This window comes from Lissotriton helveticus, chromosome 10, assembly GCF_964261635.1.
Source record: "Lissotriton helveticus chromosome 10, aLisHel1.1, whole genome shotgun sequence".
Lineage (NCBI taxonomy): Eukaryota > Metazoa > Chordata > Amphibia > Caudata > Salamandridae > Lissotriton > Lissotriton helveticus.
In genome coordinates, this window is record NC_136071.1 from 1077859994 (window position 1) to 1077877193 (window position 17200).

The 17200-nt window shown below is 51.8% G+C and overlaps 1 protein-coding gene across 13 annotated transcripts in view; it reads right to left on the reverse strand.

Annotated features, from left to right (window-relative positions):
- Positions 1-17200, reverse strand: part of PHF14 (PHD finger protein 14) — a 1314486-nt gene that overhangs the window by 764403 nt on the left and 532883 nt on the right. For all 13 annotated transcript variants that reach the window (XM_078663794.1, XM_078663786.1, XM_078663795.1 and 10 more), the window contains one exon: positions 15920-16088. In XM_078663794.1, coding sequence (XP_078519920.1) covers positions 15920-16088 — 169 coding nt within the window. The remainder of the gene's footprint in view (positions 1-15919; positions 16089-17200) is intronic.

Below are 17200 nucleotides of genomic sequence, written 5' to 3' on the forward strand. Positions count from 1 at the left end.
CAGAAGATCTATCAGGTTCTCGTGTTTGACCGTATCAAAGGCTGAGGAGAGGTCTAGCAGGATGAGTAGGCAGGCTCCATTCTGATCTAGAATTTGTAGAGCATCATCAATTATATGTGTCATGGCTGATTCAGTGCTGTGACCTGCACGGAAACCTGATTGGTATTTGTTAAGTAGGTCAAAGTGATCAATATGTCTTATCAGCTGGAGGTGTACACATTTTGCTAATAGTTTGGCCAAGGTAGAAATGTTGGCTATAGGGCAGTAGTTGTTTAGATTCGTAGTGTCGGCCGTGGGTTTCTTTAAAATGGGTGATACCTGCCCGTCTTTGAGGGTGTCAGGGATGCAACCTTGTAGTTGTGAGCTATTTATGATCTTGGTCCAGAGAGGTAGAAGCAGTGGGGTTAAGTCTTTAACAGCATTTGCGGGGAGAGGATCGGAGAAGTGATTGGCAGGATTCAGGGCCCTAAGCATTTTGCAGTTAGATTCTTCACTGTAAGTAGCAAAGGATGACCAGGATGCGTTATTTAGGTCAAACTTTGATGGGATTTGGTGTGGAGCAATTGTAAGGAATGAGGAGGTTTTCATAGGTGATCCAGAGTGTAAGATTAAATCATTGCGAAGGTCATTTTTGATGCGGTCAGTCTTCTGAATGAAGAAAGAGGCAAATTCTTCACAGTTGGGTTGTGGGCATGCTTTATCTTGCGAATAGTGTGGTGCATCCTTAGATTGGGTTTTGATTAATTCAAAAAGTTTTTGGGGACGTTTTTTTATTTGGTAGCTGAAGAAGTCTGCTTTAGTGTGCTTGATCTTTCTGTAATATGCATTTCTCTTCTTCCTTTGAATCTTGAGATGATTGGCGGATGGAGCTGATCTCCATGTGCGTTCAGTTGTTCTGAGAGAACATCTATCCTCATTGAGTATTCCATTGCACCAGGGCTTAAAATCTTTTCTAGAAATTCTCTTTAGTTGAAGGGGGGTACCTCATTTAGTATCGAGCTCATGGAATTGAGGTCGTGATTGGTGAGATCGTGAACTTCGGAAATCCCTTCAGGGGGCAGAAGTAGGTTGGAGCTGGAAGATGGTATTATGTTAGGGTTAATGTTTTTCAGATCCCTCTTCCATACTTTAGATCTTGTGGGTTCAACGGAGTTAAGTTTCACTGTTTCCTTGATAAAAAAGGTGATAATATGGTGGTCTGACTAGTCACAGTGTTGGATCGACTAGATCAGGGGTACTCAAAGTACGGCCCGCGGGCCAGTAGCGGCCCGGCAAGCCTTCAGTGGCGGCCCGCGGAGCTTGAGACACATCGCACCTGTGTGTGGTTTTTTTTTAACTTCAGCAAACACCTCGGGGAGCAGCAGTGCGAGTCAGAGACACTGCTCTGTGGGGGCCTGGGCGATTCCAGCCACAGTCAAGAGTGGAGCTGCAGGGGCGCTAAGAGGTGAACAAAGCCTCATTTACATACAAATGGTCGTTTAAAGACCTGTGCAGTACTGGGGTGCCCGGGAGGCTGTGTCAGCCAGGCTGACGCACAGGGGAGAGGGGGTGGGAGGGGGGAGGACAGCAGGAACTGAGAGCCGAGTGAGGTGGGAGGGAAGAGCAGGGAGTGAGAGCCTGGGTGAGGGAGGTGGAGGGCAGCAGGGAGTGAGAGCCTGGGTGAGGGAGGTGGAGGGCAGAGCAGGGAGTGAGAGTCGGGTGAGGGAGGTGGAGGGCAGAGCAGAGAGTGAGAGCCTGGGTGAGGGAGGTGGAGGGCAGCAGGGAGTGAGAGCCTGGGTGAGGGAGGTGGAGGGCAGAGCAGGGAGTGAGAGCCTGGGTGAGGGAGGTGGAGGGCAGAGCAGAGAGTGAGAGCCTGGGTGAGGGAGGTGGAGGGCAGCAGGGAGTGAGAGACGGGTGATGGAGGTGGAGGGCAGAGCAGGAAGTGAGAGCCTGGGTGAGGGAGGTGGAGGGCTGCAGGGAGTGAGAGCCCGGGTGAGGGAGGTGGAGGGCAGAGCAGGGAGTGAGAGCCTGGGTGAAGGAGGTGGAGGGCAGAGCAGGGAGTGAGAGCCCGGGTGAGGGAGGTGGAGGGCAGAGCAGGGAGGGGTGAGGGAGGTGGAGGGCAACAGGGAGTGAGAGCCTGGGTGAGGGAGTTGGAGGGCAGCAGGGAGTGAGAGCCCGGGTGAGGGAGTTGGAGGGCAGCAGGGAGTGAGAGCCCGGGTGAGGGAGGTGGGAGGGCAGCAGGGAGTGAGATCCCGGGTGAGGGAGGTGGGAGGGCAGCAGGGAGTGAGAGCCCTGGTGAGGGGGAGGGCAGCAGGGAGTGAGAGCCCGGGTGAGGGGGAGGGCAGCAGGGAGTTAGAGCCGGGTGAGGTGGGAGGGCAGCAGGGAGTGAGAGCCTGGGTGGAGGAGGTGGGAGGGAAGAGCATGGAGTGAGTGTCCGGGTGTGGGAGGTGGGAGGGCAGAGCAGGGAGTGAGAGCCCAGGTGAGGGAGGTGGAGGGCAGCAGGGAATGAGAGCCGGGTGAGGTGACAGAGGGCAGCAGGGAATGAGAGCCAGGTGAGGTGACAGAGGGCAGCAGGGAGTGAGAGCCGGGTGAGGTGACAGAGGGCAGCAGGGAGTGAGAGCCGGGTGAGGTGAGACAGATAGAGACAGATAAAGACATATAGAGACAGATAGAGGCAGAGACAGATAGAGACAGGGACAGATAGAGGCAGAGACAGATCGAGGTAGAGACAGACAGCGATAGAGACAGAGAGAGAGACAGATAGAGGGAGACAGACAGAGGGAGAGAGGGAGACAGACAAAGGGAGGGAGACAGACAGAGGGAGGGAGACAGACAGAGGGAGGGAGACAGACAGAGGGAGGGAGACAGACAGAGGGAGGGAGACAGACAGAGGGAGGGAGACAGACAGAGGGAGACAGACAGAGGGAGACAGACAGAGGGAGACAGACAGACAGAGGGAGGGAGACAGACAGACAGAGGGAGGGAGACAGAAAGAGGGAGGGAGACAGAAAGAGGGGGGGAGACAGAAAGAGGGAGGGAGACAGAAAGAGGGAGGGAGACAGAAAGACCGAAGGAGACAGACAGAGGGAGGGAGGGAGGGAGGCAGAGGGAGACAGACAAAGGGAGGGAGACAGACAGAGGTAGGGAGACAGACAGACAGAGGTAGGGAGACAGACAGACAGAGGTAGGGAGACAGACAGACAGAGGGAGGGAGACAGACAGACAGAGGGAGGGAGACAGAAAGAGGGAGGGAGATAGAAAGACCGAAGGAGACAGACAGAGGGAGGGAGGGAGGGAGGCAGAGGGAGACAGACAAAGGGAGGGAGACAGACAGAGGGAGGGAGACAGACAGAGGGAGGGAGACAGACAGAGGGAGATATGCAGAGGGAGGGAGACAGAGGGAGACAGACCGACAGAGGGAGGGATGGAGACAGACAGAGGGAGACAGACAGAGGGAGGGAGGCAGAGGGAGACAGAGGGAGAGAGGGAGACAGACAGAGGGAGGAAGAGAGACAGAGGGAGGGAGGGAAGCAGGGGGAGGGAGGGAGGGAGACAGAGAGAGGGATAGAGACAGACAGAGGGACGGGAGACAGAGGGAGGGAGACAGAGGGAGATGGACAGTGGGACAGAGATAGAGGGAGGGAGATGGAGGGAGATGGAGAGAGGGAAGAGAGGGAGGGAGACAGAGAGAGAAAGAGAGGTAAGACAGAGAGAGACAGAGGGAGAGAGACAGAGGGAGACAGAGAGAGAGGGAAGGAGGGAGTGAGAGAGAGATAGAAGGAGGGAGACAGAGGGAGGGAGCGATAGGGGGAGAGAGAGAGAGAGAGAGAAAGAGAGATGTGTGTGTATGCTGGTCTGTTGGCTCAGTGGATGAACGTGTCCGCGGCAGGTGCCTGTGTTCAACTTCATGGTCACAGTTTTTTTCTTTCTAGCCCCGCCCCCTCCCCCACTGACCTCGCCCCCACCGGTGCGGCCCTCGGCCACAAACCACACTGTAAATTTGGCCCCCGAGAGAAAGTTTGTGAGTACCCATGGACTAGATGAAGGGAGTCGCTTTTAGAGATTATTATATCCAGGATTGAACCTTTTTCGTGTGTAGGGCTGTTACAAATTTGGGTGAGGTCTAGGTCTTCGAGGACGTTTTTGAGACTATTGACCACTGCATCATTGTGGTCTTTCCAGTGGAGGTTGAGGTCTCTGAGGAATATTTGGGTATTTTGATGTCCGGTGTTAGAAGAGACAATATCCATGAAGTGTTGGGTAAAGGTGAGGTTGTCACCTGCTGGGTGATAGAGGATGTGTAAGGAGCAAACTGGTTTGCCATTGCTGGTAATGTCGAAGCATATGTATTCGCAAGAAGGGAATACAGGGGATATTGATCTGTTAACTGAGATATTGTTACCGTGGATACTGGCTATACAGCCACCTGTCTTATCCATTCTGTCCAGTCGGATGATTTCAAAGTTTGGGGGTACTAGTATGTCAATGATTGGTGTAGAGCATTCCTTTAGCCAAGTTTTGGTTAACATTATCAGGTCCGGTTCTTGTGTGAGAATGAGGTCAGCTATGTCAGCTGCGTGTCTTGAGGCAGTTCTACAATTTAGGAGTATGCATTTAAGATGGGGCGTGATGAGTGATGAGGTAGGTTCCTGAATGATGGGCACTCGTCAATGATGCCTCTAGTGTTGTGTTCAGTGGGCCTGTGAGGGTTAGGGGGGATAGTTGGGATTGTCGTTATACTGGGAATGCGAGGGTTCCGGTGAGAGGGTTCATACGATTGTAATAGAGAAAGTAGCTCTTTCTCCGAAAGAGTATTGGTGCTACGGATTGGGCGGGTTGATTTATTATGAGAGGGAACTGATTTCCAGCCGGGGGACGCACATTTCGAAGTGTCTGTTGGGTGGTTCAGGTGCCCGTTAGATTTAGACTGTCTTGTGGCTCTGGTGTACCTCAGTTGTCTCGATATCACCTCATTTAATGTACATAGTGACGTAATGAGATCATGATCTCATCAAGTCTGGGGTCTGGTGCGGGGATGAGTAGGGTTGGAGTCTGCGTATGGATGTGGATGGCTGAGTTATGGGTGTGGGGGGTGTGCTTGGGTCCAGTGGGTGTTCATAGGGGGGCGCGTCTTCTATGTAGTAATGGGAAGTCCGATTTTGTTCCATCTCCTGATCGGGGGTGGGCTGGAATGGGTAGCGTACGTGTGAGGCTTATCGGTGTACAACAAGGATGAGGTAGAGGGAGTGTTGGTTTTGCAAGGGGTAATGTTAACGAGGGGAGCTGTGTTCTTTAACTGAGGGGATGGAATATCTGTTGAGGGTGCGTATGCTGCCGCAGTCATGACGGGTGAATGTAGTATGTGTGGGATTGGAGGCGCAGGGAACTTGGTAGTGGTTACTGGTCGTGATATCACTGTTGTAGTGTGTGGGTCTGTGAGGGATATACATGCTGGTGTAGTGGGGATGGGGGAGGGTCTTGTGGGTGATCCAGGCGGGGAGGGGGGAGTAGCATATGTCTCAGATGTAGACTCGGATGTAAGTACTGGTCTGAATGGTAGTGGTGCTTGGTTATCAGAAGGGTTTGACGATGTGATATGTTGTGTATTGGTGGTGGGAGTGGCCTGGGTGGAGGTTTGGGGATTGGACACTTGTTCTTTGATAATGTTGAAGATGTTATCCAAGAGTTTTAAACTGCGGTCTGTGGATTGCATGAGGATCGTTCAGTTATTACAGATGGATTATCTATGTGGAAGACGTTGTGGCCACGCTGAACGCCCCAGGGAATCCCTACCTGCTCTACTAGCGGAACTGGACAGGTTTGCTTCAATATCGTGCTTCAAGATTAATGTGCACAAGTCACAAGCTCTCAACCTCTCTCTGGAACCGGAGACCCTTGGGCTGTTGCAGCGGTCCAAACACGTCCTATGGGCACAAGACATTATCCCCTACCTGGGCCTGCAACTTTCCGCTAGTATACAGGTCAGCAACTCAGCGTAATGCACAGCACTGCTACGGCAGGTTAGAGACAACCTTAGCGGCCTCACTCACTGTCATGGTTGGGTCACATAGCAGCCGACAAAATGACGTAACTTCCCAAAATCATCTGTCTGTTTCAAACAATCCCACTAGTGACCCCGAAAGGAGATATACTCTCATTGCAGAGGGACATAGATCGCTTTATTTGGGGGGACCAGAGGGCTCGACTGCGCAGGGAGCTAAATAACAGAGTCCCCGTTTAGGGAGGCCTGGGTGTTCCCAACTTGCAGGCTTACTGGTGGGCAGTCCAAATGAGGGCATTGGTTGAATGGTCTCGCCCAGAGTCCGGGAATCATTGGCTGTTTATGGACAGGTCCTTCACTGGACAGCCTTTGTGGGGGGGTCCCCTTCCTTACGCGAACGGCGGGGCCCCGGAACTTGTACCTCTCCAAGGTAACCCATCCTACCCTCCTGGCTTGGGACAAGGTCGCTGCCTCTTGAGGGCTCACAACATTTCCGTCCCCAATCCCACCCATAGTCCGCAATCCTTGCCTTTACACCGGGGCTGGTCTCGGTGGGGTTGTGGCATTGGACTAAAGAGGGACAACGTTACATAGGACATTTTTTGACACCCCTGGGCCTCAATCCTTCTCCGACTTCCGCAGGGACCGGGAAATACTAGAAACAGCATTATTGCTATCTGCAGAATCGATACTGGGTGCTACATAACAAGGTGCGGGAAGGTGCCAAGAGACACTTACACCATTCGAGAAGTGGCAGCTCACAAGACACACTGACTCATCGGACTTCGGACTTATACAAGTTTACCAAACACGCTCCCAACACCATGAAAACTCTGGGTCAGCTACATTGGGAGGGGGAATTAGGCCGAGCAATAACGCAGAAAGAGTGGTCCGACGTTTACTATAGAGCCCGATAGCGCGTAATGTAGCCTCTATTGAAACAGCCACAAAAGTAGCTACCTATTGGTACTTGACCCCCACCCGACTCCATAGAGGCAACCCCTCTCGCAGCCCCCACTGTTGGAGAGCTTGTGGCTCTCTGGGTACACTCACTCATCTGCTATGGGACTGTCCCTCCCTAGGAGGTTATTGGAAGCAGATTCTAGACGATATTGATTTCCACTTTGACACTTAAATCCCCCGCCTTCCGGGGTATATCCTTCGGGCTTCCCAAACACTATCACTTTCCCACTTAAATCTCGGAGGGGCAAACAAATGGCACTTGCTTTGGGGGCAGCTGTACAAAATATTTGATGACCAATCAATCAATCAATCAATGACATTTATAGAGCGCACTACATACCCGTAGGGTCTCAAGGCGCTGGGGGAGGGGGGGTGCCGCTACTGCTCGAACAGCCAGGTCTTCAGCTTCTTCCTGAAGGAGAGATGGTCTTGGGTCAGGCGCAGGTCGGTCGGGAGGGAGTTCCAGGTCTTGGCGGCCAGGTAGGAGAAGGACCTTCCTCCTGTAGTCGCTCTTCAGATGCGGGGGACGGCGGCGAGGGCGTGGTTGGCTGATCGGAGGTGGCGTTTGGGAGCGTAGAAGTTGATTCGGCTGTTGAGGTAGCTTGGGCCTTGGTCGTGTAGGGCTTTGTGTGCGTGGGTGAGGAGGCGGAAGGTGATTCTTTTGTTGACGGGGAGCCAGTGAAGGTCTCTCAGATGTCCGGAGATGTGGCTGGTTCGTGGGATGTCGAGGATGAGTCTGGCTGAGGCGTTCTGGATCCGCTGGAGTCTCTTCTGGAGCTTGGCGGTGGTACCGGCGTAGAGGGCGTTGCCGTAGTCCAGTCGGCTAGTGACGAGGGCCTGGGTGACAGTCTTCCTGGTCTCGGTGGGGATCCACCAGAAGATCTTCCGTAGCATGCGTAGGATGTTGAAGCACACCGAGGAGACGTTGTTGACTTGCCTGGTCATGGAGAGGGAGGAGTCCAGGATGAAGCCCAGGTTGCGTGCATGGTCTGTCGGTTTGGGTGCGGTGCCCAGGGCGGGGGGCCACCAGGAGTCGTCCCAGGCGGAGGGTGAAGAGCCCAGGATGAGGACCGCCGTCTTGTCCGAGTTCAGTTTCAGGCGGCTGGTCGTCATCCACTCGGCTACCTCTTTCATCCCTTCGTGCAGGTTGGCTCTGGCGGCGGCGGGGTCGTTGGTCAGGGAGAGGATCAGCTGGGTGTCGTCGGCGTAGGAGATTATGCTGAGGTTGTGTTGGCGTGCGATGGCCGCGAGGGGGCTCATGTAGACGTTGAAGAGGGTGGGGCTCAGTGAGGATCCTTGGGGGACGCCGCAGATGACTTCGGTGTCCTCTGACTTGTACGGTGGTAGGCGGACTCTCTGTGTTCTTCCGTCGAGGAAGGAGATGATCCATTCCAGCGCCTTGTCCTGGATTCCGACGTTGCTGAGGCGCTGTACTAGGGTGCGGTGGCAGACAGTGTCGAATGCCGCGGAGAGGTCTAGGAGGATGAGGGCCACTGTTTCTCCGTTGTCCATCAGGGCTCGGATGTCATCGGTGGCGGCTATGAGGGCGGTCTCGGTGCTGTGATTGGCTCGGAAGCCGGACTGTGAGGGGTCGAGGGATCCATTCGTCTCGAGGAAGGCGGCCATCTGCTTGTTGACGGTCTTCTCGATGACTTTGGCTGGAAACGGTAGGAGCGAGATGGGGCGGTAATTCTTGAGTTCGGTGGGGTCCGCTGAGGGTTTCTTGAGTAGAGCGCTGAGTTCGGCGTGCTTCCAGCTCTCAGGGAAGGTGGCGGTGTCGAAGGATGTGTTGATGATGTCTCGCAGGTGGGGTGCGATGACAGCGTCGGCCTTGTTGAAGACGTGGTGAGGGCAGGGGTCGGTCGGTGATCCGGAGTGGATGGAGTTCATCGTGCGGATGGTGTCTTCGGTGCTGATCGGGGTCCAGGCGTGGAGGGTGGTGGTGGGGGGTGGTTGTTCGGTCTTGGTGTGCGTTGGTTGGTTGTTGAAGCTGTTGTGTATGTCCGCGATCTTGTTGTGGAAGTATGAGGCGAGGGAGTTGCAGAGGTCTTGCGATGGGGTGATGTCGTTGTTTCCTGCGCTGGGGTTGGATAGCTCTTTCACGATGTTGAAGAGTTCTTTGCAGTTGTGTGCGTTGTTGTCCAGCCGGTCCTTGAATGCAGTTTTCTTGGCGGCGCGGATCAGCTGGTGGTGCTTCCGGGTGGCCAGCTTGAAGGTGGTCCTCTTGTCCGGTGTGGGTTCCCTTCTCCAGACTTTCTCGAGGGCTCGGCAGTTCTTCTTGGAGCTCTTGAGTTCGTCGGTGAACCACGGGGCTTTCTTGCTGCCGGGTCTGTTGGGCGGGGTCCTCAGCGGGGCGAGCTCGTCCGCGCAGATGCTGATCCACTTCGTGAGGTTGTCGGCGGCCTGGCTGGGGTTCGCTGAGCTGGCAGGAGGGTGCTGGCTCAGGGAGGTGGCGAGCTGGTCTGCTGTGATCTTGTTCCAGCTTCTGCGGGCGGCCTGTTGCTGGTGGTGGTGGGTCTTCGTTCTCTTGAAGGTGAAGTGGACGCAGCTGTGGTCCGTCCATTGAAGCTCTGTGGCGTGGCTGAAGTCGATGTCTGTGCTGTAAGAGAAGACTGCGTCGAGTGTGTGTCCGGCGAGGTGGGTGGGGGTGGACACCAGCTGCTTGAGTCCAAGATTGGCGAGGTTGTCGAGCAGGGTGCTGGTGTTGCGGTCGTTGTTGTTCTCCAGGTGGAAGTTGAGGTCCCCCAGGAGGATGTAGTCAGCGGAGGGTAGGGCATGCGGGCTGACGAAGTCGGCGATGTCCTCGCTGAATTGTGTGCATGGTCCCGGGGGTCGGTAGATCAGGGTGCCTCTGAGGGTGGTGTTTGGGTCGGTGTGGATCTGAAAATGCAGGGGTTCCGCAGTGGTCAGGGAGTTGTCGGTGCTGGTCGTGAGACGGATGGTGTTCTTGTGGATGATGGCGATGCCTCCTCCCATCTGGTTGGCGTTGCGGTCCCTCCGGGCGATCTTGTAGCCCTCTGGGATAGCGATGGCGATGTCGGGAGCTGAAGAGGCGTTCATCCAGGTCTCAGTGAGGAAGGCAACGTCTGGGGCTGTGGTGTCTAGGAGGTTCCAGAGTTCGATGGAGTGCCTGTGGACGGAGCGGGTGTTGAGCAGGATGCACTTGAGGTGGGTGCTGCTGGAGGTCGACTTGGCGGGTGCTGGTGCGAGGCAGGTCCGGATGCAGGTGAATTTGCAGGCGTGGCAGCTGAAGGGTCCGTGGGTGCATCGTGGTGTGGCTTGGTGGCAATCTGGGAGTCGGCCGGTGTTGAGTGCGGTGAGGGTGGCGGCGGAGTACGTCAGGCGGATCGGTCGGGGTCCTCGGGGGCCAGGGGGCCTGGCACTGGGCGCGGTCCAGGCGCGGACGGGCGCAGACGGGCTTACCTTTGGCGCGCCTTTGGCGCACAATCGGCGCACCCGCTGCGCGTGGCCGCTGCGCGTTCGCACGGTCGCCATATAAGGCGAAGTGCGCGGGTGGGCGGAGCAGCTGGGAGGCGGGAGCGGGGAGGGTACAGAAGAGAAAAGGGGCGGGGCAAATGGCGGTGGCGGGAAGCGGGGAGGGAGAGCGGAGGGCGGCGAGGTAGGCGGGCAAACAGGAAGGAAACCGTAAGCACGGCACAGAGATTACAATAATTTACAATGAAACAAGCACAAATGGAGGGCAAAACAAATGGGGAAAACAGGAAGAGAAACGTTACCACGGCACAGAAATACAAGCACAAATGGAGGGCAAAACAAATGGGGAAAACAGGAAGAGAAATGTTACCACGGCACAGAAACTACAAGCACAAATGGAGGGCAAAACAAATGGAGAAAACAACTGGGGAGAGACCAGGGCGGCAGCGAGGCCGGCGGCGAGGCAGTTAGGCAAGGCAATGGGACGCACGCAGCAGCTGGTGGCCGTGCGGCGCGGGGGTGTCCCACAAGTGACCAAGGAGCAAGTTGGCTTTTATGTGGACTCACTTGTCTTGAAAATCAATAAAAGAAATTTAAACCAAAACAAATCTAACAAACTATATTGAAATATCATCTGATATACTGCAATGAATAAATTAATTGCATTATACACTAAACTGTTTGGAGGTTGTTGTACTTTATAATTACTGCAATTTTCTCACACTGAATATTAAAAAAGTCCAGATTAAAAACATACGGAATCTATTTTTTATTACTTTTACTTTTTTTTTATTAAAGGAGCTTATATGGGACCACTGGCCCTACTGAGCCACTGTTTACAAAACATGCAGCTAGCATAATTGACACTGGGCTGGTTACATCCTCATGCATGTGTGTAAGTGTGCAGGCTGCAGGTAAAAGAGTAGCCTTGTGAGCAGCCTCATAGCTGCAAACAGGCAACATATATTTGGCAGTATTAAACAGCAAATAAGACCTGTCAAAGTCACTCCTAGTTAGGTCTTGTTGCCTATAACAGCAGGGTACATGGTATTCAAAAGTAAGACATATAAAAGTTAATGTTGAACATGTACTGACAGTGAAATATGCCACAAAGCTTTTTCACTGTAGCAATGCTGGCTGCTTCTATAGGGAAACACTAGGCTACTCTGTTACATTTAATAAATACTAAATTAGGAATGGTAGCAGCTTGAGAAAGAATTCAAAATCCAATTGAATGGTAAAATCTAATTTTAACTGACTAAAAATGTACAATTTTCCTGCTTAAAGCCCCTGGAAGCTTTTCTGTAAGTATTCAACGGTCACCTGGCTGGCTCCCAAGTAGTGTGGCGTGAAGTGCTCCCAGGAAAAAGATAAAAGGCTTTAGTTGTTGGCGGTGTTGTACTTCCCTTGACAGGATAGCCTGGGGGCTGTGCACAGTAGCTGGATTAACTTATAAGGGGGGCTTGCCTGCCACAGGCAGATGTAGCTAACATTTGGGTGTGCCACCTTAATGGTCCTCCTAGTAAAGCTGGCTCCAATACCTGTGGGAGGAGGAGCTGCCGCAAAACTGGTTTGGAGTGACCACAGAGGAGAGAATGGTAATTTCCATAGCCACACCTCAGGGTGGGTACAGTAGTCCTCATCAAAGGAGGAAGAGTCTGCCATATTGGACTGTCCCAGAAAGCTGTGCAGGAGGGCTGGGACAGGGGTGGAGGAAGGGTGTTGTATGCTAGGATTGGCCAGGGGTGTCTGGCATCTAGATCATGCTACCCATACTCATAAATACCTGCACAATAGAGAGGCAGTGAGTAAGACCCTGGACCCAGAAGGTGTCTACAGCAGATTCAGACAGCAGGAAGGAGAAGCCAAGTGATGCCCTACTAAGGACTTTGCAGCTGACCCCAGGACCAGGTAGGTCTCACCATAGCTAGTGGCGCTGGCCACCTTATTCCTCCAAGAACCAGCTGGGGGAAGATCTAGACTTAATGCCCCTCCAATTGTCCTGCAAGACAGCCCGATGGCTCTGGGGCTTGGTAGTGTGGGTAAGAGGGTGCTCTGCTGGAAGGTAGTGGAGGGGCTGCACCAGAAGCCCCCGCGAGAAGGAGACAAGCACCAGGACCCAGGAAAGGAAAAGATAATAAGACCAGCTACCCGCAAAGAGCGCTCAGAAAAAGGCCGGACGGCTAGTTGAAAATGCTCCCGGTGGCTAGAGATCGCAACCGGAGTAAAATGAGCCCAAGATGGGCAAAATTGGCCCAAAAGCACCTAAAATGTCAATTTTAACATACCACGTGAAGATAAGAAGCATGCAGCACTGCGCTGCGCTTCCTCTAAATCATCTCTAAGTGGGCACAGTGGCGGCTGCAGCGTTGAATAATTACTTTCTTCAAGGAGAGAGCATGAGTAGGGCCCAGGTGGGACCGGGGCACCCAAGAAGTAAATTACAAAAAACAGAAGGGGAGCAAAACAAACAGGTGGATGGCACAAGGTCACTAGATGAAATAAAGTGAAAAGATGTCCAATAATATTCACCTCTACAAGCCTCAGAGTGCATCAAAGCCAAGCACAGACTACTTTAAAAACAGATTTGTGCCCATGGAAGGGCAGAGGCACCACCAACACTCTTCAGGGCATCTGTGGGAGACTGCTAGAAGCAATTAATGTACATTTCTTTTTTCAGAGAAAAAACACTGGCTACACAAATATTTATGGAGTTTTTTTGTTGTGGTCCAGTGAATGGTGGTCAGTAGCCCACATCACCTCCCCTGAGCAGTCCTTGGACTCCTTTGCTTCGCTACCCTGAGCAAGTCAAGTGTCACAATGGGATACGTGGTTCTCTGTAAGGAGTTAGTTATGGACCTACTACTTGTGGAGGACTAACATTCTACACAACTAATAACCCAAATTCAAACACGAAAGAGAGTGACAACTTTAGGTAGAAAGGCTACGCTAATCCTCACCACCGGTCTGTCAGGAAGGTAGGATGACTGGGCTGATAAAGCTTGAAGCTCATTCATATAACAAGCTGAGGTTATTGCAATGAGAATGACCTTCAGGGTCAGAAGGCGTAGAGAACAGCTGTGCAGCCATTCAGGAGGGGTAAACACAGGAGAAAGGCAACGACTAAATTAAGTTCCCACTACAGCATCACAAAATGAGTAGGAGGAAACATGGGGATCAAACCGTTGAGAAATCGCATTATAACATTTGATTGGAACAAGAATGGGTACAAAAAGGCCAACAGATTACCTATAACTGTACTCACTGCAATTTCTTATGGAGATAAAAGGATAAAACGAACAGTGAGACATCTGACAGTTTAGCCTACAGTGAGTCCGTATTGGGGGTGCCACACCACAACTTTATCCTAGATTATACAGACTTTACAAAAGGATGTCTGGCAGCAACAATGATATCCATGTCTTCGAGAGGGAGATTAAATGTAGTCCAGTGCTGCTGCTCAGTCTCCACATATAGAGGTAAAGAGTGTGCAGGCCCGGGTGCAAGACCCAGCCCTGCGCAGGTGACAGAAGATACTCCAAAAGCAGCAGCCTGATCAGAAAACAGATCCTCATGCCCAGACGTTCTGGGTACCAAAACTCCTTAGCCCAATTCGGAGCCGCTAGGACGACTTGGGCCCAGTCCTTTCTGAAATTATTGGATGGTTCTGATGAAAGGGCCTCTGAGAGGGAGTTAGTTGCGACTTTGAGATGTTCATCATGAACCGCAGATATGTAATCAATCAATAAATCAGGGATTTATATAGCGCAGCATATCACCCGTAAGGGTCTCAAGACGCTGGAGTTGATAACTGCTTTTTGGTTATCTGTTCATTCTAACTGCCTGGTCGAGTTCCTATCCTGAATTGCCAGAGTGATGGGGCGGTCCTCAGGTGCAGGGGAAGGGCGTTCCAAGCTTAGGCCTCAACGGATCCAGGGGGTGTTTGCGAGGAAGAGGGAGGCGGATTGTAGGTGTCTGGTCAGTTGGTGGAAGGGCATGCATTTGTTGATGTTTGCTGGTCCTTCTTTGTGCAGGACTTTGTATGCTCAGGTCAACATCTTGGCCTGGCTTCTCTTTTGGATCAGGAGTCAGTGTAGCTTCTTGAGGTGGGGTGTGATGTGAGTCCATTTGGGGAGGCTGAGTCTTGCCGCTGAGTTTTGTATAGTCTGTAGTCTCTTCAAGAGGCATGAGGTAACTCCTACGTAGAGTGTGTTCCCGTAGTCCAGTCTGCAGGTGACAAGGGCCTGCATGACAGTCCCTGTTTTGACCAGCGTTTGAGGAAGACTGTTAGGTAGTCCACGACTGTCTGTGGCAAGCCCGTCTTTAACAGCCTGTTGTCGAGGTAAGGGAAGACTTGTATCCTTGACCTCCAAAGGTATACTGCAACCACAGCCATCCGTTTTGTCAACACCAAAGGGGTCGCTGGTGAATCCGAAAAGCAGTACAAACTGAAAATACTAGTAGACCACCTTGACCAGCAAGTAGCGCCAGTGGGCCTGCAGGACAGGAATATGGAGCTACGGGCTTATGCAGGTACAGTGATACAATTGAGTCCCAAATCCACTGCAGACAGAACCCGGGCCACAGTGAGCGTCTTGACTTTGTCACTCCGGGAGAAGAAAGTGATAAGTTGGAGATCTAGAATAGGTTGAAGGCCTACGCCCTTTTATCGGGAGTAGGAAATAATGAGAGTAACACCCAGTTCCCATCTCTGCAATGGCTGAAGGGGCTGTTCCAAATCAATTTTCTGTGTATTATGTTTGTGTGCATGCAAAAAGACAGTTAGCCAGACCCCAAAAAAAATGTCACTAAACAATTATGTCGCCACAGATATCAATCAATCTAGCGTTTGCTCCTGTTAAAATCTTAAAATATGTTAGTTTTGCGTAATTTTGTTGCAACAAATTATACTGGTTAACTCTAAAAATACAGAACCGTACCTATGCAGGTGCACCAATATCTTGTCTGTGCCAATCTGTGTAAAGATTACCAGGAGCGTAATGAAACCTCCGGGGGACGCACAAGGAGGAGGCTCACAATAGCCAGGCGGCCTTCATAAAAAAAACAGGAGCAGAAACTAGAGTGTTTTAAAAAAATAATACACCTGGGTGCAGGGCAAAGATGAGTTGCATCATGATCTGAGGGAACCAACACAAGGCCGGAAGTTGAAGGGTCCTAGCCCTGCATCGCGGATGTCGCAGGGCTCTGTGCTACTACATATCGCCACTGAACAGTATATTAAGACCGTTAAATAACCTAATCGGACATAAAGCACGGACAAGGCAGAATATAAAAACGTGAAAAGAAGCGAGTGTAAGTGTGGTTAATACCTTAAGCTACATTAAACGTCAAAAACACTAAAATAAAACATTTCTGTAAGGACACGAGGTAAAATGGAAAAATATATTTAGCTCCGCTTTCCCCAGAGTTACCCTTTAAAGTATGCTCTGTCGGAATCATTTAAGTCGTTGATTTTACAGACTGCCCTGCTCATGATTGTGAATGGCAATATGTACCCTTGATAAAGGAGATCGGATTTACCGTGGTTCTCAGTGACACCTTCTTGGGTTCGGGTGACGCATCTTGTGAAACAAATTTCACTGGTTCCTTAATCTGCCGTCTTGATCTCTTGGTCCCATCTGGCAAGGTTTCCATGGCAATGTCTGCTTCCATGTCACTGCTACCTGCTTGATCACACTCCGAGCACTGCCTGCAGGAAAAACAGATTGCGCTTTCTATAGAATATGCAAACACTCTGCGCTGCATAAAAAAAAAGCACACACCGGTACACCAACATGAAATCATTATCCGTCGTAAATGCACTTAAATTACATCATAAATTAAATATTCTGATTCACATACATTTCAATTTTCTGTTTATTTGGGAAATATGATTCAGCTTAATAACTTTAATGCACAGGACTCTTGTTTCAGGGTGCTGGGTCAAGTATTGTTCATATTTAGGTCTCGACTACGGCACTGCTTTAGCAATGCATGTTTGTCGAGATTATAGTAAGGCTTTCAAAAGTCTACCCAAACTGCAGATTAGGTACAGTTCATGTGAAACGGGCGCGTGCACATCGCACGCGTGTGAGCCTCGGCATCAGTCTTCAAAGGAATCCGCTCCCCCGCCCCCCCCATCAGACTTCAAAGGAATCCGTGTTGCACTGTCTGCGCTCGCTGTTGTGTTGAAGAAGACGTCAGGAAGCAGTTATACTGATAGTATATCTTCTTTGTTTATAGATTAAAAGAACACCCACGGAGGACACCGCCGCTCTACTCCAGGACTCCCAGCAACTGACTTTCGTTGCTGAGAGTACTAGAATGGAACGGAGCTCTCAGAACACAGAACCCTGTTCATGGAAATGCAAGCGATGTGCTCTCGTGCTGAGTACGGCACGAGAGCATAACAACAATATACAACACTCGCCCATACACCTCCCACTCAGTTTGTTCCACCTCCTCCCTGGCTTCTCTCCCGCCGTGCTTTCACACCTGCTCTGTTTATTCCGACCCCTCCCTGGACTCTCTTCTGCTGTGAATTCACTTCCTCCCAGTCCGGCAAATCATTATTCAGTTGGAGTGCATGCCAGTCTGTTGTGGCACACGCAATGTTCTTTTAAATATTATTGACATTGAGCACTTCTGATAAGTGCCTGCACCTTTGAAATACTGGCTTGCTGTAGCTGCCCTGCTTTCACCCCTCCCTCTTTCATTCCAGATGTGTCCAGGCCCTCAGAAGCAGCAGCTTCTTGTCCTCCGAGTTGCCAATGAACATGGGGCAACAACTAGTTTACACAGCGGTGGTGGAGGGGGCTCGGG